Consider the following 27,014-nt stretch of genomic DNA (forward strand, 5'->3'; position numbering starts at 1 on the left):
TGACAGGTACTAAATAATTGGGAAAGAATATTTGAGAAAAATAACTGCCTCTATTTGGAGAATACCTCTTCTTAAATACCCTAGTTGTTGCTTATCTTGCAGAGGCTTAACTTGCTACTTTACATGCTGCCTCCCCATTTTTGGCCTCTTTTGGGGTGTAGGAAACAATAACTTTTGGTCACCTCCTGTAAAACCACGTTTCTAGGAGAAACCGTGCTGTGTAATGCTACCAGAGCTGGGGCAACTCTGTGGTGTGAGAAGCTGCAAGTCATTTTGCTCAAGTAAGATGTAAAATGAAAAATGTGCATTTAAATATGGCAGTTTTGAAAGTTTGTAGTAAAACACCAGAACGTATTATTGGTCCCCTTCTCTTCCGGTGAGACTTCTCTGCTGGCTGGGGCAATGTGTAGGGTAGGCTGAAGTGTTTTGCTGGTGCGAAGCTCTGAGGCCACATGCAAAATGCAGTTGCTTGATTTTCAGAGGAACTGAGCACTGGATCTTTCAGCCAAGATGAAGAATAATGGTTTTGCCAAGAAATAGTGCAAGTATGCAAGAATCCACATTGAAATTTCAGGGTAAGAAGTATGCATCTATATATAGGAAGAGAGAGAGCAGTATGTATGCACATATATTTAATTAAATGTCTTCTTGCTGTCCCATTCCTTTTTCATCTGTTGAAAGTGTCCAGTAGGTCATGCTGCAGCATTAATTATGTCTTACTGTAGCTTAGGCACTGTAGGAATCTGTTGATTATATGTGAAAGTATCCACCTCAAATGTAAGTAGGTAAAGAAATGATCCTAATTTAATTAATGTTTATTAAGGCCACAATCTCCTACAGCAACGAGAACTTACTTAGCAAACAATTTTCAGGATCACACTGCAATTATACAGAAGCAAGGACTCTCGGCAGATCTCTTTTTTCCATGTCAGTGACTTCTGTGAAAGAATTGTTTGTACAGACTGGGAATACTCAATTTGAACTGGTGTCTGTTGGATCAAAGGTAATGTTGCTTCTTTTTCCGAGGTTGTGGTATATATTTCCATGCACCATTTCCTTCTTTCTTTTCTTTCTGAACAACTCATGTCCTGTCAGGTTCATGGGTATTAATTTTCTGGTAAATACCATGCTCAGTCAGAATATCATTTCCAAGCAATGAGAGGGGATGACTGGTGTCAATTTTGCTCCAGAGGTTTGGATTAATTGTCTACAATTGTCTCGTTAAGCCAACATGGAAAACACAATGGTAAATGAACAAAGTGAAATCCCATATGGCAACCAGAAAGCACAGATTTTTGGTGAGTATGTGACACTGGCCATCTATTCCACTCAAATATTACCACTATTGCTGACTCTGTCTGTACTGCCTCATGCAAGGCTCCTGGCATCTGGTTCTGCTTCTGTATGGGAAACCAGTGGGACTCACACCTGTTCCTGGCTGTGGCCTGATGTTATTCCTACAAAAGTCATGATCTGTAAGAGTTACTCTATGTACTCTTGTAACAAGGTCTTGCACAAGCTGGTCTTCTAAGTCTAATTCACTTTTTAGGATCAGCCCTGTAAAGAGCCGTTTTTGAATACGTCAGATAAAGCAGAGAGGTGGCATGGGGAAGGGAGACGGGTGTTTTATTTCTTGCTTCACTGGCTGTCTCAAAGTATGTGGGAACCAAATTATACATTTCAGCATGACAGTGAGGAATATGGGGAGATGTCCTGATACGATTTCCTGATTACCTGTTACATTGCCTGTCTCTTTCTAAAATTATCCTACTGGAGGCAGGAAATAACAGGTCTATTAGTGAAACGATTGTCCAGCTATTAGTTTTTAGAGCTTTAAATAGTCTTATCTCAATGTACGTGCTTGCCCTGTGGCTCATCTATCACCCCTAAAATGTTTTATCAGCACCTGAAAAATCTCAGCAAGAGGAATAGCCTCAAATGTTACCCATTCAAGTGGCTTTCAGATACAGGGTATATTTTTTAAAGGTCTTTTAAGATCTGATGCAATTTGCTAGCTTTTCAATCCCATTTCATAGCTCCCGCAGCACCACTTACGTAAATACTCCTAACCAGCAAGGAAAGGATATCACAATAGATTAAACGAAAAACAGGTTAACAGGCAGCAAATCAATGTCCATTTGGCCTCAGACATTTGTGAAAATAAGGGATTATGAAGAATTATTGCCAGGTACTTCAAGTGTGAAGACTTTTGTGCCATTTCCGTCTTCCTTAACAACAGATAGTTGTTAGGAGCTTGAGAAAAGCTCTCAGGGTCAGAAGCATGTTGTATCAAAAATAAGCAGAAGTTATAAAGCTTTAAGCTGTTGCAATTCTCTGTAAATTTTGTACTATTTGACATATTGAGATGATGAGAATCTTGGTTTTTCTTCAAAATACATTGAGTTTCTAGTTTGAAAATGAATTTGTGTGTGTGTTATCTTGAAGCCCAGTGGAGATGAGATGGAGATGGTGTTTTTTTCTTGCATTGTCTACTTGATACTGCAACCACTGCCATACAGGACCCTAGAAATAGAGCTTTCAGTGTAGATGTACCTTTACCTAGTTTGAACCAAGCCATTATGAGGCATTACTTTTTAGTAAATCAAAAGGCAAAAACAGAAAATAAGCTTGACAAGGTGAATTTTTTACGTCCATGACTTTACAGATACCAGCTTCACTACCAGAAAACAACTGTATTAGTAACAGAAATTATGATGCAACAGAGTCAGTTTTAAGTAAACATCTGAAAATATTCCTTGGGGTTTGTTATTTGTAAACTTTATGACGTGTTTGCCACCTTATGCTCTTCACCATTAAAATCTGTGGGAGACCCCCTCTTACCTTCGAATGAGACAATTGCGTTCTTCTGCAGAAGGAAATATGAGTTATGAAGCAGGGAATGAAAAGATCTTTTCAGAAAAGGAGAAAGATAAATTGTTTTTGACCAGCATAAAAACTTCTTGCTCCCATCTAACCTTTTCCACGGAGGTCCTTTCATCTCCAGTATGTGTTAGAGTTTTAATTTGGGCAGAAAGCATCCATTTAAATTAAAAAAAAAAATCACCTTTGGTGAAACTGTATGGGTTTTATTTACAGGGGCAAGAGGTTAGAAACTTTCGTTGGTGTTACGAACCCTACAAAGGATGCATTGCACTTGAAAGCTCATGATGAACACTTAGTGAGCCTTCATTTTCAAGTGTGATAAAACCCACTTCCAGTGTCTTAGAACATTGTTAGGGTTAAATGCTTTGGGATTTAAAAAACAGCTCAGCAGACAGCTGGGGCTATTACACTCAGCAATGAAGAAGGCACAAAACTGTGGAAAGAGGACACAGGCAGGGCTACAGGGTGACATTCCCACTGATCCACAGACCTATTATGCCTCAAGCTGCAAGGAGGTGGAAAACAAGCAGTGGTTGTCATTGTGAATTTTGCATGTTAGCCCTCCCTCTTGTTAAGCCACGGTATAAATGATGTGGAAAACGTGATTATGCTTTTCAATTCTCTTTGAACAGTATGTTAACATATAGGAAACTCTGCCTCCTTGGTCCCTGCTGTGATTTTAACCTAACATCTTCCAGCTAATTAAGGAGAAGGCATGATCACCACTAAGATGTGTGTGGAAAGACGGAGTAAAACGGAGATGAGCAGCATGGCAACCAGCAGTAGCAAGCTGCTTGGGGGTCTTCACAAACTGTGGCACTATCGTGGTTTGCAGTAAAACACAGAGTGTGCTCTGTGCTTTCAATCTTAGCTTCTCTCTTGCTGCTAATGCAATATTGGATTTGTACTGCATTTCTCAGCCAGCAAGGGTCCTGCAGATGGAGAGGTCTTTCCTGTAAGTGGTTGTTTTGTGTTTTTTGGTTTTGTTTTTTTTTTTTTCTGTCGTGCATAAATAATTAACAGTGAAATCAATCATGTCAAAGGTTGAGCAAGCTGTATCAAATAGACACACCTTCGTCTTAGTCTGGGGTCAAAGTCATTTGACACACACAAAAAGTAAGGCAAAAAAGGCAAACAAAAAGCCAGTCTCAGCCATCTTTCCTAATACTTTGTCCTCCATCTCCGGAGATGACAGGGCAGCTAGTCACTGACTGTGTTCAGTAACACTCTGAGAAACTGGCTGCCAGAACAACAATCCTCCTGTTCTGGTCAAATTCCTACTGGACTTTGTTAATGTATGAGTTAACGTGCTTCTCTGTGTTAAATGGTTATCATCAAGTTGCCAAACTAAAAAAGCAGCAGCCAGTTACTTCTTTTTCAGAGACGGTACCATCTGTGAGGTGAGTACAACACATTTAAAAGGTGCCACACTTGTCCAGGTCATTACACCGAGGTTGGTTTGGGTTTGTGTCAGTGAATATGATTAATTTTATGTACAGCATCTATCATTCCCGTAATGAGCAATTTAAAATTAATTTATTCCTTTTGTCATCGGAGCAATCAGATCCTTGGCCCAGGGCAAGAGACTGTGGTGCGAAGGCCACAGGGCAGGGCCGCGTCTCCTCAGAGAACCCCTCTGCTTGGTCAGCCAGAGGGAGGCTGGGAAAACAACGATATACATCATTTTGCACAGGGAAATGCAGATTTGGAGAACTTTTACCCTCCAAAATGCTTGTGGTAGGTTGAAGAGGAAGGCCTTTGTGTCTCAAGAGTCAAAGAGAGCCATACCCGAACTGAGAAGCAGCGGGCCTGTGCCTCAACAAGCAACTGAAGAAATACTCAGTAAGGTTTTGAGGATCCCGATCTGCCTCTGAAAGCATGACTGAGCTGCTGGGAGGCAGCCCTTGGTGAATTCCCTGCCCTATTTATGCCCACGTAGGTCAATACCCTGTCAGGTCCCATGCCCGTGGCCTCAGGGCTTTGGGCATTTTGGGGAAAGGCCCAAGCCCCGGTGAGAGGTAGTGCCCAGGATCTGTGTGCAGGCAGAGGAACTGCCCGGCCTTCCTCCGAGAGACAAACAGGCATTAAAAGCAGAAATAGATGGATGATTTCGCAGTCTGCGCCTAGAGAGCTGGCTTTGGTTCACTTACTGCTTCCTTTTTGCCAAGATTTGAGTAATTCATTTGTTGAAATATTCATTTATTTCTGCCTCTTGAAAGGAGCATTGCAAATGAAAGTGTAAATTGCTTCGGGACGGATCTCTGTTTTCTTCCCACTTGCCTGCAGAAAGCTGTGTGTTAACAATTACAAAGTTTACCTTGCAGATTTGCCAGGTGGTGGGTCATCTGCTGTTTACTGTGTGGAAATCCAACGAGCCAGCAGTTCGTCCTTTTCTGCTCGAACCGTTTTCAAATCCTCCTGCAGACTGGGAGTGGAGCGGTGGTGGTTTTGAATCACCGACAGTACATTGGCATGATGAGTACGGTACAGACAGCATTTGCTCTGTACCCCGTCAAACTGCTGCTGCTTTGTGCCATACTCGGCTTCCTAAATGTTCATTGCTTTGGGTAAGTGAACTTTTCTGAAGGGATGTCCTTGGGGTGATATGATAAAACTGGGAAAATCAGCACCAACTGCCTGCTTTTACTTTCTATGGGGCGTAATTGCTGTCTTGAGCTATTTCTGTGTTTCTAATGAATAGTAAAAGACATTGTTTGGAAGTTAACGTAGTGCGTTGTGTCTGACTTGGGAAAAGTAATCCCATCTGATAAATCTGGTACGACAAATTGCCCCGGTCGCATTGTAATGGAGAGTTGTGTTTGCAACGTTCAACCTCCTGATGTGCCAGCTGCCCAAAAGTGTGCTAGAAGGAAGAGGTTTCATTTTCTTTGAGTACATAAATGGCAAAAATCTGCCTGATACTTGTTTCTTTCTCTATCAGCTTAATAGATTTTGCTCTTTCAAGGGGCTGCAGTCGATCAGTGTCTGTAATACTTATGGTCTAACTGCATTTTTCCACTGTTCTCTGAACTTTGAGCTCTGAATTCATGCCTCAGTGAGCTGATGAGTTTTTGTAATTCCTTTATTCCATGTGATTTTTTAATACGCAGTAATGAGAGCCCCTTGTCAGGCAGTAAATCATACAGCTTCAGCTGGTGCTATTCCTTGTGTTGGCGGAGGAGCTGGGAACACAGCAGAGGTAGTTTGGTTGTCAAAGCGGTATGAAAAGAAACTCACTGTCAATATTTTATTTGAGCTTTCCCACTTAGATTAGGTGCTACAAGGAAGCATTTGTCTGGAACGAGGATTTAATCAGAAATAGTGAATCTGCTGAAAGAGAAGGCAACGTTTTGGCTGCAGCATCATGGAAACCTTGGAGACAGTTGTATATGGTGGGGCAGAAGAGTGGAGGCTCACGCTTGGGGTTCAGATTCATCACTGGGATGAATGGGATTAATGGGTTAATGACTCTATTGAGAACTGAGAATAGATAATAGTTTTGCCCAGCTTGAGAAAAAAATCACCTGCTTGGCAAAGGGAGGCACTTAAGCCTGGTTTTCAAAAATACGGAGTGCGTGTAAGCTGTCCTTTGCATTGCAGCTGGTGTTTGTTGTGGGGTGCCTGGCCCTGGAGCTATTCATCACGTACAGCAGCCAGGGACCGGGTATAGCAAGAGCAGGGGGACAAGGGCAGGAGCTGGTGGTGCAGATTTTCCTGCTGGCTACTTTGCTGGGTTATTTTGTAGGGCTCGAGCAGCTTGAGATGATGCCCAGGCTGCTGGGACGAGGGTTGTGTTTCCCGTGTGGTACAGCCTAACAGACGTTAATCCTCTTCGGCATGTAGTTTTGCACAGGCAGAGGCTGGGTTGTTCTGGCCTCGTTGTTTTCACCCGCTGAAGCTCTCGTGTTGTTGAATGCAGTGGTGGTAAGGAGCCCCTGGGGCTGGGCGGCACCAACAGCAGCGTGGCCAACAGCAGGCGGCCCCGGTCCGCAGGAGATGTGCCGCGGCCACGGGACTGCATCCTCTCCACCTGGTCCTCGTGGAGCAAGTGCGATCCCTGCCAGAAGAAAAGGGTGAGTGCTTGTGGCCAAGGCACAAAGCCCGAGAAGGCACCGTCCCACTGATGGTCCCCTGTAGGACCTGGGAACAATCAGTGCCTCTCGCTTTTTGTAGTCTGCCAACAAACGTTCCCTACCAGCGAAGCCCATCAGATGAAGGTAATGACCCCGGTAGCATGAACAGCAAAATCCTCGTTGCTAGAGGGAGCTCTGCTAACAAGCTGGAGAAGTGTTCCAGGCTTAACCAGGAATAACCAGTGGTGTGAGCTGGGAAGAGTGAAGCTTTGTATCAAATAGTTAATCTTAAAAGCTGGGAAGAAAAAAAAAAAAGGAGGGCTAACATATTGGACGGAGTAATTGACTGCTTCACAGCAGTGTTGTGGGCGGAAAAAAAATCCCTAATGATATAGAGGGCCAAGTAAATACACTGACAGAAAATAACAAGGGATGTCGTTACCAGCGCTAATTGAAAGAGAGGAGATGTAACTGAATCCTTCCTTACTCTTGCAAATGCCCGCACTCCCCTGTCAGGCACATTTAAACAAACTGTCATATAAAAGCAAACTTTCCATTATCCCTTCCAGTTCTCAGACCTTACTTAGTAAAATTTAAACTGTCCCAGATCAGAAACATTTGAAATGAGGTGTGTTAGCAGTGTCACGCTTCTTTGCCTACACTTTTTTTTAATCACTCTGCTCTTAGATCTCCCCAGCACAAAGTTTGTTTTTGAACTAGGGAACCATAAAATTCACAATTTCTGTACGCTCCAGTCAATATTCTGTTATTTCATCACAGTACAGGTTTGCCCGCCTGGAACAACCTTCTCAGTTCAATGGAGAGCCGTGTGATTACTCTGACAAAGAAACTGAAGACTGTGTTACGAATAATCCTTGCAGAAATAAAGTCAGATGTGAAGGTTTTGTATGTGCAGTTACAGGTAAGGATTCACTGCATGGTGACATCTCTGACATCACCACACTCAACTTTCTTCTTCTACGTGAGTTTGCCAGGCTAAAGAGATGTCAGATGTTGACCCTGGCCCATCTATGCTTGTGGTGTGTTTGCATGAGTGATTTTGAGTGACTCTATAATAGTCAACATCTGCCAGTCTAAAGCATGTCTTTAAAATCTCCAAAAAAAAATCCAAATAGAAGTTAAAAGCTACTGATATAATATCAGCAAAATCCATAGCACAGGTGGTTACGATGGCAACAGCAGAACACGTACCAAGCATCGCATACCCAAGAGCACAACAAGTTATTATGGTGGTCCATGTGGCCTTTCTCTCCATCCATGTGAATGACTAATTAGTCGGGGACTCTCCAAAGAGTGTGGGAAAGCAAGGCAGGTGTTAGCCATGTCCAGAATTTGGACAGCCTCTGCTTTGTGCCTGCTTCCTGGCAGTGGGGAGAAAGAGTGCAGGGAGCAGGGCACTGTGGCAGAGGGGAGGTCAGTACAGGAGATGGGGCAAAGCTGCTGGGCTCCATTTTGCTGCTCAGGGGTAAAGGAGAGGAACTGCTGATCCAGTCTTGTACCCAACGTGTGTGTTTTGATGAGATTGAAAAACAAGAATTCAGTAATGATGGACATGGGAAGAGAAAAAAAAAAGTAATACCACGTCCTGTCTGCAGAGCAATCTCCAACGTAATGTTTTTTTCATAAAATATTCTAACCTTTTTTATACTTATTTTGTTGTTGATTTTTTTTAACCTTAGATTGAAAAAGTCATTATAAGATTTTGAAAGTTTTGAGCAAAATTGAGTAAATGGAATTTGGTGATTAAAAATCAGAGGCTCATGGAAGTGGTTGAGCCACCATCCCTGGACATATTTAAAAGATGTGGTGAATGGGGACATGGTTTGGTGGTAGACTTGACAGTGCTAGGTTAACAGTTGGACTTGATAATCTTAAAGGTCTTTTTCAACCTGAACGATTCTATGATTCTATGAAATATTTTCCAGGTAGTTTTGAACCATATACTACAAGAGTCTTCTATTTTTCTTCTAGCCTCTGAGCTGGGGGACTGTGATATTGCACTATTACCACTAAGCATGACAATAGATTGTTTTCTGAGTAATGTACATATTGCAACCTAGGGAGATGCATTATGCGGAGGCTGCTTTGTAATGGGGATGATGACTGTGGAGACCAGTCAGATGAAAAAAACTGCAAAAAAGTGTTTCAGAAATGTGACCGGAAGATGGAGCAATACTGGGGAATAGAGAATCTGGCAAAAGGGTAAGTCCGTGATCTTCATGAGACGTTTTATATAAGGGTAATGGCTTCAGCCACAAACGCTGACCCAAGAAAAGCTGTAGCCGTTGCTGTAGCCAGGAGTTACAGTCACACAGCATTTGGAGTCCTGACCCAAAGCCCTGTGGGAAAATCCTTATTGACTGTGTGTTGTATGAGTCTTTCTGGGAGAGACATGGTGAGTAAGGTCCCAGGTGTACCCAGGAGTACATGTGCACCCTGCAGAGTGCATCAGCTCAGCCTGCAAATGGCTACTGCAAGAGCTGCAGTGTGCTCTTTGTATTGCCAAAACCTGGGGAGTGAAAAGAGAAGTGTAAACACCAAACACTTCCCTTGTGTCTACAGATATTTGCGATTAAATCAATCAGTGAGAGAGATTCAGTGTTCCTTTTTTTTTTTTTTTTTTTTGCACAAGTGTCTTAAACCAGCATCTTGGGTTGCCTAAAATCTGAACCAGTCTATGGAGTTGTATTGTTGCACAGTGTATTGTTTTATTGCTTGCATGTTAGCAAGCCCCAGCTTTGTGCGGATTCAAATCCACATCTGAACTCATTCATCTTTTACTGGCTAAGACTGCGGCAACTTTCTGTAAGATCATACTGTGTGAAAAGTCTTTTTTTTTTTTTTTTAATTCTGCTGGAAAAAAAATGCTTTTTACTTAAAAAAAAGAAAGAAAAACATTGTGGGAAAATGATAATTTCCTACTTACTCTCAGGAGATATGGCTGCTGTTCATGTCATTGCTAATGCTTTGTACTTCTGAGTTTAATCAAAATTTAAAATAATGTTGGACAATTATGGGAACATGCTTCTCATCTCTTTGAAGCTACAATTGCTCAGTAATTTGCTTTTAGTGGACTTCCCTCTTTCTCAGTTTGTTCTAAAATTAGAGTTAATATTTTACAGCTTCGGTGTCATTATCATGCAAGTTTCTCTCCCCAAAACAAGGAGAGGCAGGTCTAGCAGAGGCCTGGAACAGTAATGGGAACACAACATGGACTATAGTAACTTATTTTTTGGGGGGAGGGGGTGTCCTCTAATGACTCATTACTATTTGGTGATGAATTTTGGAGATGAGTAGCATGTCCTCATCTGTGTGCCACAGGGGTGCTGTTAGGCTGTCCTGACAGTGAGTAACAGAAAGGTTTTTACTGCAACTAACCCACCAGCAGCAGTGGGAAAAGCAGTGAGCCTGGTTAAATTACTCCATGAAAAAAGGTTGCAGTGCTGCATCCTTCCTGGGCACAGGTCACTGTCCTTCCTCTCTTGTAGTCAAAGTAAAGCTTCCCAGTGACTTCAAGGAGCTGTTAAAGGATTGCTTGGCTACCTAGATCTTATTCCCTGACAATTTTTACTTCTTGTCCACTGACCTGTGGTTGACCAACACAGCAAAGATTATGACTGATAAACTAGAACAAAGAAAATGTCAATTAAAAATTAGTCTGGACTGATGACACAGGCATAATTCTCCCAGTGTTATTCCTAGTTGGGTAGATAAAACTGCCTTTCTGTAATTGATATCATATTCAGCAAAGTGTCAACATTTGTCTCTGTCTTTTGTTTGTTTGTTAGGCATTGAGGTTTTTTGGAGGGTTTGGGCTGATCAAACAGTGGAAGAGACAGAGTTTTCTGTTGGGATTTCAGGATAAAGAAGTATGCAACAAAGAGCTGTCAGCCAAACAAAAAACCCTTTTGCCTTTCTCACCCAACCCATTTGATGTGTACCCCTAAATCGATGATAAATTTAATATTTTGCTGTTATGCTTCATATACAGGTTAAATATCTTCACTAAAAACTTGGAAGGATTAGTTCTTGATCACAGGTACTATGCTGGGGGATGTTCTCCCCATTATATTGTGGACACAAGATTCAGAAAACCATACAATGTAGAAAGCTATGTGCCAGAGGTACGTGTCAGATTCTTCTGCAGCTAAGCATACATAAGTATATTCCAATACATTTAGTGCAAAATACTGATCAAGTTTCATTACTAAATTATTTTTAAGGAATTTCGAAACTCATGCAATCAAATGGGATGAGACTGAGTTTAGCCCTACTTTTAGGTTAATAACCCATGCAGTAGATGGACTTGGAACAGTGCCTTTATATTAAGATCTGTGTGCACTGGAATAGATGGCAAAGTTCCCTTGAACCTTCCCACTGCAAAGCCTAGGCCTTTTTGACTGTTGTCCATTAGGAAACCTTTTCCTCTCAGGGTTTCTACTTCCATTGCTGCCTGTGTTTCACCTTCTTCGCGTAAGATTGACATATTCAGTAAAGGCCCGAGGTCCGTGCAGTATGGAGGAGATAGTAGCTTCCCTGCTGCTGTAAATCAGGTATTCCTGAAGAAGTAGTGTTAATAATAGTAATGCTTTGCAATTATACAAAGCTTTTCATCTTCAAAGTGCAAGCATTAATTCACAAGTACATTTGTATCTGTTCTCCCTTTCCATGCTTCAGGTATACGATCACTACGCAGGAAATAAAATGTGTTGTTTTTGCTTTCTGTTTAGACCAAAGGCAAATATGAATTTACAATGACTGAATATGACTCCTACTCAAGTTATGAAAGAAATGTCCTCAGGCAAAAACTTTCTCAGTCTAGCTTCGGCTTCGGTATAAATATATTCGGACTGTTTGAAATTGGTTACAGTCAAAATGACAACAGGTTCAAGAAGTTCATTCAAAGGATGAAAAGCTTTTCTTCAACAGTAAGCACTGCTCCGCTTAATTCTCTGCTAACACGTTTTCTGTATTTGTGTGTCTGTTGATTTCATCCCCATCGTCAGGTCAGCAGCCATGACTAGGATGAGTGAAATCTTTCCCCCGATTGGATTTTGCAGTTTGTATTGGTCAAGTGTTTATAAAGCCACAACACCTTGGTTTGTGTTTGCAGCACCCAGGAGCTTTTCTATTCACAGACCTGCCAGGAACCAGGCTGCCAACCTTTAAAATTAGCCACAATCATGTACAGTCTGTCCAGTCTACTGCTGGGTATCCACACTTGGGTGTTTGGGGTGAAATCACTTGCAAAAAATGAAACTAAGAAGCAGGTGCAGAAGGCCTCCCCTCCCTGCAGTAAACATGCTGGTAGGAGATGGACAAATGGGACCCTGAGCAGGGTCTCCACGTGGGTGCAACCAGCAGAGGCAATCTGTACAGGCAAAACTGGGGTTTAGCTAATGAACCCGGGAGTCCAGGGTTCCCCCTGCTCCATGGGTGGGTTACACTGAGTAATGGAGAAATGTTGGGTGAAAAAAGGGGCAAATAGGATTTTCTGCAGTTCCAGGATTTCTGCACCTGTAGACGGTCCAGAAAACACTCTGTGGCGTGGACAGCTGTTGTCTGTGTGTTTGCTACAGGATAGCATGTCACACATGAAGGGCCATTCCTCGTTTAGGTGGGTTCAGCAAGGCAGGAGCTGTCACCTGGGTAAGTGATAATGCAAACAGCGAAGCCAACCTATTCTGCTGTAGGCAGCCTTGACAATAACATGGAATGAAAACTGCTAGCAGGCCTTCTGTGGGTTTAATTATAGACTAACACATGCCATTTTACTTCAGTTGATGTGATCTATCTGCTGAATACATCATTCATCAGATAAGGACACACACAACACAAAATACAGACGGCACAGTCAGTTCCAGCCTCATCTTCAGAGATGTGGTCACAGCTGTGATCTGATGCACACTTTAAGCTGGCTGGAGATGCTTTAATCTATAACTCCTAGGACTGCTTTATGAGATTCATTCTGAGGCCGTGTGCAACATCATTTGATTTCTTCTTTTCATCTGTTATTGCTGTAAACAAACCTAGCTCTTGTCAGTGGTTTAATAGTACTGCTGATCTATGTCTCTTCCCTCAGTATACAGTGCGCTCAGCAATGGCAGGGTATTCCTTGTTGCTATTAAACTTGCATTTGCTTCCTGCAAAGTGACATTTCCCATGACAAGATCAGAGGTATATGAGAAGCATTTGCAGTGATATCCAGAAAGAAACCCTGTACTAAGTCCTTATTTTATTATTTAAGCTACAGAGTTCTATGTTGAAATGCCTTTGATGTGGTATTCCTGCTGGCCCAAACTGGACACAAATTCTTTGGACATAACAAAAGACCTCAGCTCCTGACATTTATGCCAGGAAGGGGAGATATAATATATACCCACACACACATATTTACACAAATACATACAAATGCGCATGTGTGCAAGTGTTTGTGTTTTCCTCTTTCCATGGAGTTTTGGTGATAGCATATTCTCTGTAAGACAAATATAAATATTAATTTGGATCAGCCAGAGAATTACTGACTCATGTATAAATCATCATGATTTCAGTTGTTCAGCTTTTTCACGAGAAAGTCTGTGGAAGCAAAGGCTGGTCAACAGTATTACAGGTAGAGCACTCTGTTGGGATGCTGTTTGTGTCCTTGCATCTGTCAGAGCAGAGTCTTGATCCTGGCTTTTCCCTTGTTGAAGTTGAACACCTGAGCCGTCACCTCTTTGTATTGGGTGTCCCCCTTTCGTCCTTCTCCTCTCTCCAGTCCTTGTCAGAATCCCGATTTTCAGAAACTTTACTACTAAAAGGCTTGGTTTTACTAAATTAAAATATTTCCAGTTGAAAATTGTTAAATTGATAAGTGCTGACCAGTATAACTATGTAATGGCAAATACCTGCACGTTGTGGCAAGAACGACGATGCTCACTTCTGGATTCTCCTGTGTTTCTGTATGCCACGTAGTCCAGCAAATTCATTCACGCCCGTTCTGAGCTGACTGTTGCCACTTATAAGCTGAAGCCCCGAGCCCTGATGCTGCATTACAAGTTCCTGCAGAGACTCCATCAGCTCCCACTGGAGTACAGCTACGGGGAGTACAGAGAGCTGTACAGAGACTACGGGACACACTACATCACCGAGGCTACCATCGGTGGCATCTACGAGTATACTTTAGTCTTGAACAGTAATGAGCTCCAAAAGGCAGGTACGTGCATATGAAGCTTGTGAAAAGGCCAGACCTGGCTTTTCAGTGGGAAAATCCCTCTCCAGGCACCCAGTGATGGTTCAGATCTGAGGACAGAAAAGAGAGGCTGTGGAAGAAGGAGCCAACAACATCTCAAAGATAGCCCGTAGGAAATACGGGAGTAGCAGTGTTTCATGGCAGTGAATAAAGCACCTGGTTTTCAAAGAATGCTCAGCATCGTGGGCTTCGTAGAGCTCTGAAGCTGTGGGTGCTGCCAGTTCACAAAAAGGGCCCTGGGGCAAGTGTTTTAGACTACGCATTCAGGGGGCTGACATGATGTTGAGATGAATGAGAGTCATGTAGCTTAATGCCTTTGTTAGCTTTGAAAACCTTCGCCTAAGTTCTTTTCCCATTGCCTTTCAAATGGCAGTTTTGAAACACCTTTAGCCTCGAGAGCTTTTCCAGCATGTAGGAAACAGTAAATAATTTGCTGGGTGACTCTTGTGCCTGACACTGCTCGTGCTCTTTGACTCTGGCTTCCTTTTTTGCAAGAAATGATGATTGTTGTGTAGGGTAGAGAGAGCTGTGTGACATTAATCAATAGCTGCACTCTCTTATTTATTCATTGGCATGAGAGCGAGGAACTGCCTTCGCTGTCTATTTGTGAAAGCATTTAGTGGACTCTGCTTTGTGCGGCACTTGGTCTGTTTGCTCTTCTGCTGGCTAGGAATGTGCTAGCTTGTGCTGTAGCAGGTATGGCCCAGAGAGACAGACGTCAGATTCAGATTTCAGATATTCAAAAAACCAGCAATTTCTCAGACGTTGGCGTGGGTCCGTCATGAGCAAACTTGTGTTGAACTAATGTATATTGTTGTTTGCATTTGCATGTTGTTTGCAAATGCTGCCTGGCAGTATCTGCAGAACTAGATCAGGAGCCTGCAGTAGAGCTCAGGGTAGTAGTGCTCCCTCGTCTGTGGGAAAGATGGCAGTAGAGAGGACTGATTGTACCTGATGCTGTGCCAGGATGTCATAAAACAATGGTTCCTACCTTAATTGCATATGGACTATAAGCATTAATAAGGGCTGTACTGGATCAACCCCAATATCAGATGTGTGGGAAGACCATGAGATCTGTTAATTATCCCAAAGAAGGCTTCATCTTTTTTACCAAAGAAAAATCATGTATCAACTTATATTTTCTGCATATAAGGACATAAAAAAGGGGCTATTTTATTAAAACACTGCAATCTTTTGCTGTTTATTTAAGGTTATACTTTGAGCGATGTCCAGAAATGCGCACAGCATGGCTTTAAAATTGGTGGAACTATTAAAGATGTCCGCTTGAGTCTTGGAATAAACATAGAAGGCTGTAATGCCCTTTTAAAGGAGATCGGAGGTAAGCAAGAAACACTTTGGTGATTTCATTTCTAGCCTATGTCACAGTGAAAAATCTTTTCTTCCATCGTGTTGGAGAGAAGCTTCAGGCTGTGGAAGAACTTCCAAGCATTACAGCTGGCCACCCGAGGGAAGAAATTGAGGGGGCAGGTGTAAAGGACAGGAGGATTGGGGGTATTGCTGCAAGGCAGCAGGAGAGGCACAGGACACACAGTGTAGGAAACCAGGCTGCAGGTGTGAAGCACCCGTGGCCTTTCTCCTTTGCCTTCTCTCAGCGGGATGGGTCATTTCCAGAGGTGCTTTGCTGTGAGCTTATGTCCCATTTCAGTCCCCAAAGAAATAACTGTGCAAAGCTGACTGCTTTCTGAATGCATTTTTTTGCAGACAGCACCGCCAAAAAGCAGTACGTGGAAGATTTCATCGCCCTCGTTCGTGGTGGAGCAAGCGAACACATTACTGCACTGGCCTACAGAAGCCTGCCGACTGCCACGCTAATGCAGGAGTGGGGAGATGCTGTACAGTACAACCCTGAAATCATACAGCTAAAGGTACTGTATGCTTTGCTTCATTCAGCCTCACTTAGCTGAGTGCCTCAGAGAGCTCTGTGTTTGAAAAAATGCGATTTTTTTTTTTTAAAAAAGGGCAATTTCTAGGGCAACTGATAGAACTATATGGTGTAGCATCATTGCTCTGAGAATGGGTGATCAGGAAATCAAAGTTGTGATGCATTAAAAAGTGTGGTGTAGCTGAAAGGAAGTGAAGTAAACAGCTTTTACCCTTCGTAAGTTGTCCATGCCGATGTGATTGCTTATTGCCCACCTAGCAGGTAAGACTTTCCACTTCCTCTTTTTCCAGTGTATCACTTGTCAGCATATATTTTATAAGGACTTCTTTTGCTTGAAATTTCTTGTCTTCCATGAGTATCAGTGACTATTTAGCAACAATTCTCTCTGGTTCAGGAGGTCAAGTTCACCATACATATTTGGATGTTTGTGCAGATTAGCTAAATAAAAACATGCCCTGGGTTTTGAAGGGTCAAGGGTTTTTGATCCCAAAGAGTTTTAGAAATGCAAAGTGCTGTAAAAGTGAAAAGTGAGCAGAAGCATGTAATGATTCTGCCTCATTGTTTTTAATGTCAAAATAAGCTCCTTCTGAGAGAATATTGATTGAATACCATAGGCAGAGGAAAACATCCTTTTAAAGCAGGAGTTTGGACTGTCAGAGGTGGAAATTGGTTTTGTTATTATTATTGGTCTTCATTGTGAAATTAATTTTAGGCAAAAATATTGATATTTGTAAAAGGAACTTGTTTCTCATTGAAAATTCTGACTGTTAAAAAAAAAAAAAGTGAATTCTAAGCAGTCTGAAGCAAAGAAAATATCAGTAATCTGGAAATACTGCCAGTGCCCTTCCAGTACTTGCTGCAGTGCATTTTTCTTTCCCATGCCCCTGGTGCACAGTGGACAGAGCTTCAGAAATGCACTGGGAAGTTTCCCAGCAGGAGACAATGTGAGCACAACGCCCTGCACAGATCCCATTTCCAGAAAGTTCTCCCACAACCAATTGTGGCATCCTTTGTCTGGCCTGGCATCAGTGGCCAGGCTGCTCAGTGAAAACCCCAGATGGATGTAATTTGGATTTGGTGTCTGTGATCCCTCATTTCCATACCAGAATCCCTGTGGGGTTTGAAGATCAAACATACCAGCAGAGTCAGCCCAGGAACGCTTAGTTAGGGAAAACTGAAGCAAATCAGTTCATAAATCAACTGCAGAAGGGCCTTGGCAGGTCACTCTTAGTGTATTTCCTCGTATGTATGATCTGAATTCAAAAAGCAAAGTATGGATCACAGATAATTGATGAAGAGGGAACGTACAGCAGCAGGAAATGAGCATTCTTTATTGAAACCTCCGATTTCTAGCAGTTTGAGACTCTTAAGAGCAGCACAGGGACCATTCATGCTTACTGAATTCAGTAAAAAGTATCCCTACAGCAAGGATGGGAATCTGGGAAGTGTCATCTGAGGAGAGGCACCAGCATCATCCCCCTGGCTTTAGCAGATGACTGCCAGTATATAGGGATACCTTAACTTCCCCTCCTCAGAAAAAGGAATAAGAAGGCCAAAGCCTCCTTGTTTCCTACAGCACGTTCACTGTGCCGTGCACTCTTATCTTCCACCACTGGCCTTATCTGTGGTGCTTGTATTTGAAGATCACAATCCTCTCCCTTTTGAAGGTAGTGGAAACCCTTATCTTGGCTTCATAAGCAGAGAAATCAGCCTTGAAACGCAGAAGTGGTTGTGCTGAAAGTGCAATGCGAATGCCCATGGCTGTGCTGTGCAGCTGTGTGAGGAACGAAGAAGATTTCTGTGGGTGGGTCTGGTGGGGGTCCTTTTCAAATTGGAGTGAGAGAGCATTCAGGAAAAGTAAATTTGATCAAATCTGGTCTCAAAATGTTAAAATCAAGAAAATGGTAAGAAAGCATTGAATGAAACTGAAACTTTGCCTGTTTTTCAACTGTGTGGCTGTTGAATCTCCTTATGCGTTTGCAGTGCCTTTGGTGCTGTAAACCAAGGGGAGGACTCCTGCAAGGATTCGTGCTGCTGCTGTTCACTAGGTTGAATGAAACGCTAATGGGAAACCTGGAGCACGTGCCACAAGGCCTTCATTTCCCTCCCCAGCTGCGCTTCCACGGAGCCATGCGTTGCTCGCACCATCTTGAACAACAAAATGAGTGCAGCTCCTGCCCTCCCTCTAGGTGCAGCCGCTGTACCAGCTGGTGACTCCGACTGACTTCGCTAATGCAATCACAATAAAAGAAAATCTGCGACGGGCTCTTGATGAGTTTCAGCTGGAGACCAGTTCCTGTCGCTGCGCTCCATGCCAGGGCAATGGGACCCCCTTTATGAAAGGTAGGAGGATTTCATGCCTCTTCTCTGGCTTCTGAGAGCAATGAGCAGGGAATTTGTGGGGAGGGAGGAAGCTTAGCGAGTAATCTGCTCTTTAGTTACTGCTGTCATTTCTCTACCAGGTAATAAAAAAGAAATGAAATAGCTTTTTTAGAAGATGGTCTATTTGTAGAGTGCCACAATTTAGTAAACACAGTAGAGTCACAGAATGCACCTTTTTAATGGGAGTGATCGTCTGTATCAGTTCCATGGAAAAATTTGATCCCCTTTCAATTATGTGTTAAAAAAAGCAGCAACTTGATGTCTCCTCCTTTGCTTTTAAGATTGCTTCCATCATCCTGGAGAAGTGACTACTGTCTCAGCATTAATTAGTGTTTGTAAAAGTGTTCTGAAGATGAAAAGCACTACATAAGTGCCAAGCACAGTTATCACCATCACCTCCCCCCATTTCTAATAAGAAGCTGTCCTCCTTTGTAAGCAGACTGTGATTTAAAAATGAAGGGGAAAAATAATCAAATTGAGTGAAAACCACACTGCCTAAACAGAGATATATGATGTGATGAGAGCTTCTAACAAAGGGACCATTTTTTTCAAGTGCCTAATTCCAATCTGCATCCGCAGAAGTCCTGATGAGGATCGTTATCATCTGAATGTGCCTGACGCAGAAACAATTGCTTCAGGTACCAGCTAGATGATTGTAGCACTTAGAGGATTTGTCTCATGATTACCCTTGTTTAAATAACTTCTCAGGATCTAAGTCAGGTTAGCATTTCGTTTAGGATCTTCTCAAGGAGAGGCTTTCAATGCCCGTTACTTTCTGAGGTGGGAGCTCTCACCCTGGGTCCAGCTGTGGGAAGGAAGCGTACTGTGGCCCTGGGAAGCTCAAGTGGGGTTATGCAGGTGTCCCTCCTGCACAAACCCTTCCTCACCCACTGCAAACAGTTTGCTCCCCTCCCAACACTGCCAAGACATCTCTGGAGAGGGGCAGGGGACTTGCTGGAGAGGCAAGTGGGGCGGCAGCATACTCACAGCTTCCCTGCTTTATTGCTAATTTATACTTCCACCAACAGAGAAAAATGCTGACGTAATTTCTTCCTCCCAGGAGAGGACTGAAAAGGACTGGGTGTCTGCAGGGAAACGAGACTTGAAGTCTGTAATCCCTACATCTCTGCTTGCTTTCAGGGACAGAGTGTGAGTGCTTGTGTCCCCTTGGCTACCGCGGCACTGCCTGTGAGATCACCAACAGGAGAGGTAAGCGGCCCCCAGCCCTGCTGCTGGCTGTCCAGCCCCATGCACAAGAGGTTGGGGTCCTGCAGAAGTGACAGGTACCCTTTGCCTGCTCTCTTCTAAAATTCTGAATTTCTTGGTGCTCGCCCAAAAGTGGCTTTACTTCTGCAGTTCCAAGCCACCCCCACCCACCTTGCAATTATATCAAAATAGGAACTCCTGCCTAATTTACAACCCATGGCAAGCCTCGGGGCTCCTCCAGCAGTTCTGTTCCCTAAGTTTTCCCCTTTGATACAGCCACTATGTTGCAGACTGTTTTCCTCTAGATATGCTACCATGCATTTTAATCTTAAAATCTTATTATGTTGTTTTGAAGCATTTACTAATGCTTCTTGGTCACTTTGTGTCACTGCTGTCTTCTGACTGATGTTCTTAACTCCTTCTAGTTTAGGATGATCTGTGACTTTAATCATTTTGTTTACTTCTTCCAGCTCATTAATTTAGATGCTAAATAATCCCAGATCTCAGGCACCCAGAGCTCTGGCACCATCCCACAATTTGATGCACAGCATTTATCACTGTGCTTTGTTTACAGTCTTGTAGCCAGCTCTCATTCTGCATGACTGTGTCCTAAGCAAGCCAGGCTGAAATACATTTTAAGCCGAGATTTCACCAAGCAGAGGGTCAATTTTGTAGGTGTTTCTAAGCCAGTCCATTCAGCCTGAAACCGTGGAATCACTTACACCTTTTTCCAGTCTGTTTACTGCACACATAATCACATCCAACCCTCCCAAAGACTGCATCCATCCGCTTGTCAACATACAACTTCCTTTCCCACTCCCCTTTCCTTCTTTTATGTGTTGCTTCTGTGTTCGGCTCTGTGATTCTTAGGATGCTGAATTTATGTCACTCACATGCTCAGGGTCCAGAAGAAGACAATGTAATAGGCAAAGCAGTGGGTAGAAAGCTGAATATTCAAGCTGTTGTTCATCAAAGAAGAACACGCTAACATTATCCCTGGCACCTCAAAATGTGGCTGACAATTTAGTGCTCTTCTTAGCAGGGCTTGGACTAGGTCAGGGAGGGAAACACCCAACAACAAAATATAAAGCTAATTGATGCTTTTTTCTTGTCCTTGCTGAATAAAGGTTAGTTAGAACAAACACGAGGAATGCTGAACAGAGAATTAAATGTCTTTAAAACAATCACTCATTGTTAATGACTCAAGTATGTTGTTGTTGGTATGGATGGGGCGGAGCTGTTTGTATTTATATATGATTCATGGAAGCTGACAGCTCTCCCCTTGGAAAGAGCTGCTTTATTCTGACACTCCTTTCTGGCTTGTTCTTTCGTTTTCAGATACTGCTATTAATGGAAATTGGGGTTGCTGGGCCAGCTGGTCTCCATGCTCAGGAGGTCAACGAACACGGAAACGACAGTGCAACAACCCTGCGCCACAAAACGGGGGTTCGTCATGCTCAGGGCCAGATGCTGAAACAGTTAATTGCTAGAGGGAATCATTAAGAACTCGCACAAAAATGATGAGCAGGTTGCAGACTGAGTGGGAAGACGTTACCTGACTGGCTTGCTAAGTTGGCTTCTCTGTGCTTATGGATCTCATCCACGTGCGTTGAAGTTGGAAAAAATTCAGAAGGCTTTGGGAGTACCATACCTTTGGGCATGCTTTTCAGTTGTCCCATGCAACTGAATGTGCTTACTGTTCTTAATACTGTTCTGTGTCTCTATTGCAATGGGCTAATTGGGACGAGCTCGATCTCCTGCCTTATTTAGTAGCAGTAGATTTTAAGTTTATTTTTGAATGTTTCTTTGAGATGAGAAAAGACTAGTTGATCTTACGTGCGCCAGAATGTGCACTAATATGCAGCTTCTGTGAAGACAGCTGTGTCATGTGGAGCAAAATACAGCATATTAAAGTCTAAATTTCAATGAGCACGATAGTATCTAGCATGACATTTAAAGCCGCTGTGCCTCACTACACCAGTTTCCGTACTTATTGTATTTAACTTAAATTGTCTGTCATACCAGAAATTGTCTTGAAGGAGTGAAAACCAAATTGTGAAGCCGTCTGGTGACACCAAGGCATTGTTATACGACTGAATAGCAGTTGTGTTCTTACTGCAGAGGCGAGCTTCCTCCTGCGCATTGCTGAAGTAGAGCAGGCACACTGAGGCTCACATGCACCCCAGTCCACTCAGATGCTCTGGTTCTTTGGGATGCTTCTGGGATGGGGAAAGGCTGTATTTCAGTAGTTGCATTGCTAGTCCTCTCAGGTTAGGACATCTGAGATGGAGGGAGTTTGCTATGAAAAAAGTCAAAGCAAAACGAATGGTTTGCCCTTTGTTACTGTCCCTGAAGCCATGCATCACGAGCTGAGTCAAACAAAAGAGGAACTTGTACTGAATGCCGCGTGTGGTTCCATGACTCACCTGAGAGGGATTGTTCCAGGGACTTCCCTCCTACAACCTCACTGGTGCCTAATGGCTTTTGCAAAGACATTTGTTGGGGCATGCTTTAAAATTACTAAAGACAGCTCTGTTTGGGGAAAATAGTGCAACCAGTGCAAAGTTTCTCCTAAATGTTGCGAGTCTTCTAACATCAGCAAGGTCAAACGCTCTTCCAAGGGCTTTTAGCGGTGCTGGTGATGATGGGTTGGTATCACCAGTTTCTCTTCTCTCAGACTGACGTTGTCTAAATGCACTTTTTCTAAGAGCGACTCAGGCTCTCTGACATCCGAACAATGGAACATGCATTTAGTTTTAGCCCTCATGCCGCCTCCACACTTATTGACAAGGTTTCTGTGACAGCTTTAAGAAAGGAAGAGCACATTGCATATGTGCATATGTAAAATAAGCACGATCTGTAGTCATAATGGGCTACGTAATTGAGCTGCCAACCCAAAACATTTCCCTTATCTACTGTATAACCCTTATATCTTTTGTGTGATAGAAAAGCTTCATTCAGGGTCATGGTCAATAAGGTCACTGCTTATGCTATATGCAGTATTTGTCGATGCTTTTTAAAGAGGCACTGCAAAAGCTGTGCAAGAGAGAACCCTGATCACCAGCTTGGTTTGGTTCATGGGTGCCTGTGAGAATGTGCACTGCAGTGCAGTTGCTTGCCCTTGTTGAGAAGCGTTGATGTGATCGGATTAAGAAACTTTCTCAGATGACTAGAGCTGCTTTTGTAAATTTGACCACCTTTCCTGACCATCAAGGTGGAGAAAGCACTCTGACACATGGTCATGGTGCATCTGTCTGCTGCTGCCACGAGCAGTGAAACAGAGCCAAATACGGCAACCTGAAGGCTCTCCCTGATCAGAAAAGCCCATATTTTTTGAAATGGCAGTGCCTGGGTTTGGATATTTGGGGTTGGGTTTGGTTATTTTGCTGTGTTGTGTTTTGTTTGTTTGGTTTGGTTTGGTTTGGTGGTTTGGTTTTTTTTTTGGAGGAAGAGAGAAAAGATTTGACGGTCTTCAAGATGAGCAGGATAGTCTACCTGAGGTATGATTTCAGGCGTGGTTGCACATTGAGCCTGTAGGCTCTGGAAGCCTCCCATAAAGGACATAACTTTATCTTGTCCTTGTGATGTTGTGCTTAGATTTAACTAACTAATGATTTATTATGATCTGGAGGGTAATAAAAGGTACTATGCTGAAGCTTTTATTGTTTCATTTTGGTACACATTAAATTTTGGTACTATCTTTTATTGGTGTTTCTCACTTCCACTTTCTGTGCAAGTTTGCATTAACAACCCAGGTATGAAAGCAGGAGAAGGCTGCAGACACGACGTGTGCATGTTCTGCACTGGTTAAGCCCATTTCCGTGGCTAAGGCTCTTGTCTCAATGAGCTTTATTGCACCCCTTATTGCATTCCTACCCTGGTCCAAATGTGTCATCTCAATATGGGCTTCTTTAAACCTGCAGTAGTCCTGTGTTGTAGGTTTTGTCACCTGTGTCTCACCACAGAGCTGCAGTTAACACCACGCTGCTGCTATGTGTAAAAACCAGTGCTTCACTCGTTATAGTCAGCATGGCTTAGGAAGCTCCAGAAATGGTATTTTGGGTCAGCTGTAACTACCACATCCAACTTTCCCAGCACAAAACCATCTCGGCTCCTGCTGCCCCCGACATCATCAGGAAAGGGTCAGTCAGCCTGGTTTCCAGCCGGGATTCACTTGTTCCCTGCCTTTTCCTCTCAGGTAGACACTTACATTGACCTGTGAGGCTGGGACATGGTCTAGGCTGTGACTGGGGTCTTGTAACCCTGTGTTGTAGCCACAGGGTTTCTAAATCAATTCCCAGGTTCCTATTCCTCCCTGTCAGGTGAATGTAGCTGTTCCTCCCTGTATTGTGTTACTGGCTGCAGCGGCCTACCCGCGCGGCCTACCCGCCAGCCCTTGCAGTGGTGGGGCCAGAAAGCTCAGTGACAATATCAGCACTCCTGGCATCCGCACCCAGGTCCCTGAGGGCATACAGAACAGAAATCTGCTTTACAGAGAAACTAATAGACACAGAGACAGAGAGAGGTTGTTGGAAGCAATCTGGGGAGTCCTTGTGGAGGTGTTAGCAGTCCCCACATTGCCAGCTTGGGGTTCTGCTGTGCTTGCTGCAGAACCCAGTAAGCACCCAAAAACCCACCAGCTTTCAAGGCAAATTACACCTGCAGATCTGTCTTCCTTTTATACCTCATTTTAACACCCTCATGTTTGCGTAAATCAACAGCACTAGAGATGCAGACAGCAATTATTACCATTATGGACATTTGTGCTTTACCTATCAGTAGTGCAGGACTCCAGGTCTCACTGTGCTGGGTACATTGCAGCCCCACAACAAATGCCAGCCTCTCTCAGATCCGCCAGGACCCGGCATTTCTTTTGGTTTGTGTAGGACCGGATGTTTTCTTCCTTCCCGTGCCTCTGCATTAGCGCTGGACGAAAAGGGAGGCGACAATTTCAGAGCTGCTCCCGGTGGGCAATCCTCGGCTGCTGTAAAATCGCAGGCTCGAAGGGACGCAGGCGTTTGGGCACTCAGCGTGACATTGACCCCGAGGTAGGAAACAGCCCTTATCTCCTCTCCTGTTAGCTGGTTATCTGGAGCCTGCACCTTGCAACCTCAGGTGTATTGTCATCAATCATTCGCTATTTTCTGTTGCGTACTGGTTCCTCGCTGCCCTTCCTTTGTTAATAACCCAGTTTGCCTATATCCATAAAAATATCTGATTGTGATACCATTTATCCAAAGCACCATACATCCATCATGTACTTATGAGAGAGATAAACAAGGTCTCCTGGGAAATATGCCGCAAGAAATATATAGGATAAATAACTATATCAAATGTATGTCAGTGTGCAAGAAGGGAAAATCCATTCATTAAAGCCAGGGTGGAACTGCAGTGTTTTATTGTACCCTCTAAGCTTTTAGTTTAAGTAAGAAACGTACATTTTTGCTGCTTATCTCATCTAGCACAGCTCTCATGCTGGCCACTTCAGCAGGAGATATATTAGCTTCTTTGACTGGCATTGTAAATGTGTAATTGCTCATAATCTCTCTTTTTTCCTTTTTTTTTTTTTTTTTTTTATTTAACAGACCTTACAGACAGCTTCTCCCTCCCTCTGACTGCAGCTTCCCTGTTCCGGAGCTGCTGCTGGGAGGACGCCTGGGCTCTGGGTGAGCTGGGAGCAAACCTCAGGGCTGGTGGGATTCCTCTGGTATTGTCCCTTTAATCTCCTGTGTTTCCTGTTGTGGTGTCGGCGATTCTCCAGCCTGGCATTTATCCTTCCGGAAAGGTTTCCGAAGCTGAGGCTGCAGGCATCCTCCTCCCTCCCCAGCCTCCCAGGCAGCAAATCTTCCCCTCGATAACTTCTTTCCCCGCTCGCAGAAGAGATACGCTGCTCCCTAACCTACTCAACATTCGTTTGCTCCCAGGCTTTCTCCTCAGCCCTGCCCAGGTCCATGTACAGGTAAGAATTGAGCCCATGCGCCAAGCTAGCTGTGGTTGTAGGAGCCCTGTCTCATGTTTCTACATAACGTGCCAGCCCCGTGCCAAAGAGTGTTGATAAAACCGTGGCTGAAAACTGCTGCTCTGATTCCACATTTCACATTCCTCTGGGCAAAATTGCACCAAGTTCAATGGGTGCTTCATGCCGCTGCATTTTCCCAACATAGAAGACATCAGATTCAAGCCCATGGGAGCAAATTTGTCTCTGGACGAGCACAGCCTTTACCTGGAAAGGCAGGGTTGGCAAAAAGGCCACAGTTTTATCACCCATTTGCCCATGTCTTAGAAATATGTCATAGTAATTTTTCACTGAAAAATCAAATCTCAGTGCTCGAGACAATATGGTTTGTTGTTTTCTTATACAAAAAAAAGAGCCTGCAGTTTCATTTTCGAGCAAAAGAGAAGAAGCAGTGAAAAAATTGTCTTTTGGCAAACATGCACACAAAAGAAAATATGGGGCCAGATCTTCAGGTAGCATAAATCAGCTGCGGTGAAGGAGCTACACTGATTTACATCAGCTAAGTGTCAGACTCTAAATCACTACTGACACGCTGTTGAAAAACAAGCATTTCCAAGAATCAGAGCTGTAGCTGAGCAATTTTTTTTTCACTAAACCATGGTTCCTTTCTACTCCCTCTTTCCATTCAAATGCATATAGAAGTGCTCCTTTGTGCTTTGAGGTTTTGTTGCTAGTGTTGCTTTTCCTAATGCCTAATTCCTTCTCAGGGCTTTTTCTTTTCTCTTTTTTTTTTTCCCCTTTCCTTCCTTGCAGTGAAAAGCACAGTGAAATGAAGTGCTGCTCACCTTCTGCCCACCCCGTGTTTTTGCAGCAGTTCATTAAGAGCACTGAGCTGCAGGCTCTGGCCACAGTCTCTGGATGCAGTTCAATACCATGTGTATTCTTGTGCTGAGATTTACACCTTACATTCAAAATTAAAAAAACTTAAATCAAGCAGCCCATGAGCATCTTCTCTGGCTCTGAGTGCCTGGGAGATAAAATGCCCATGTGCCCATACTCAGTCCATCACTGATCTGAGAGAGGAGCAGCCTTCACGTGTGCATGAACACCCTCTGCAGAATAGTTTCACTTGAGCCTCTCTATTTATTATTTTACTTATTTACGTAGGATTCCTCATTAGTTCGAGTTCGCATTTTGCAATGGCTCTTTGGTGTCTTTAGGCTTAAGCTTCCTCCCGTACTGATCAGCATATGGCTTTGCTGAAAATGCAGCCCTGTCCAATATGCTAGACTTAAAAATCTGACAGTGCCAACTTATAAAAGTTTCATGGTACATATGTCAATACCAACTGCATAAAAA

General features: G+C 43.3%; 1 protein-coding gene across 1 annotated transcript; it reads left to right on the forward strand.

The window, feature by feature from the left end:
• The first annotated feature begins 45 nt into the window (after positions 1 to 45).
• On the forward strand, positions 46 to 21,626 carry C8B (complement C8 beta chain). Its single transcript, XM_080602611.1, has 13 exons — positions 46 to 4,283; positions 5,208 to 5,450; positions 6,803 to 6,956; positions 7,737 to 7,878; positions 9,038 to 9,179; positions 10,969 to 11,101; positions 11,708 to 11,905; positions 13,932 to 14,172; positions 15,419 to 15,547; positions 15,931 to 16,094; positions 18,301 to 18,454; positions 19,634 to 19,702; positions 21,038 to 21,626. The coding sequence occupies exons 1-13, from the start codon at positions 4,177 to 4,179 to the stop codon at positions 21,187 to 21,189; spliced, it is 2,028 nt and encodes a 675-aa protein (XP_080458737.1). The 5' UTR covers positions 46 to 4,176; the 3' UTR covers positions 21,190 to 21,626.
• Positions 21,627 to 27,014: the final 5,388 nt, after the last annotated feature.

Source organism: Anser brachyrhynchus (assembly GCF_964034855.1).
Source record: "Anser brachyrhynchus genome assembly, chromosome: 8".
Classification (NCBI taxonomy): domain Eukaryota; kingdom Metazoa; phylum Chordata; class Aves; order Anseriformes; family Anatidae; genus Anser; species Anser brachyrhynchus.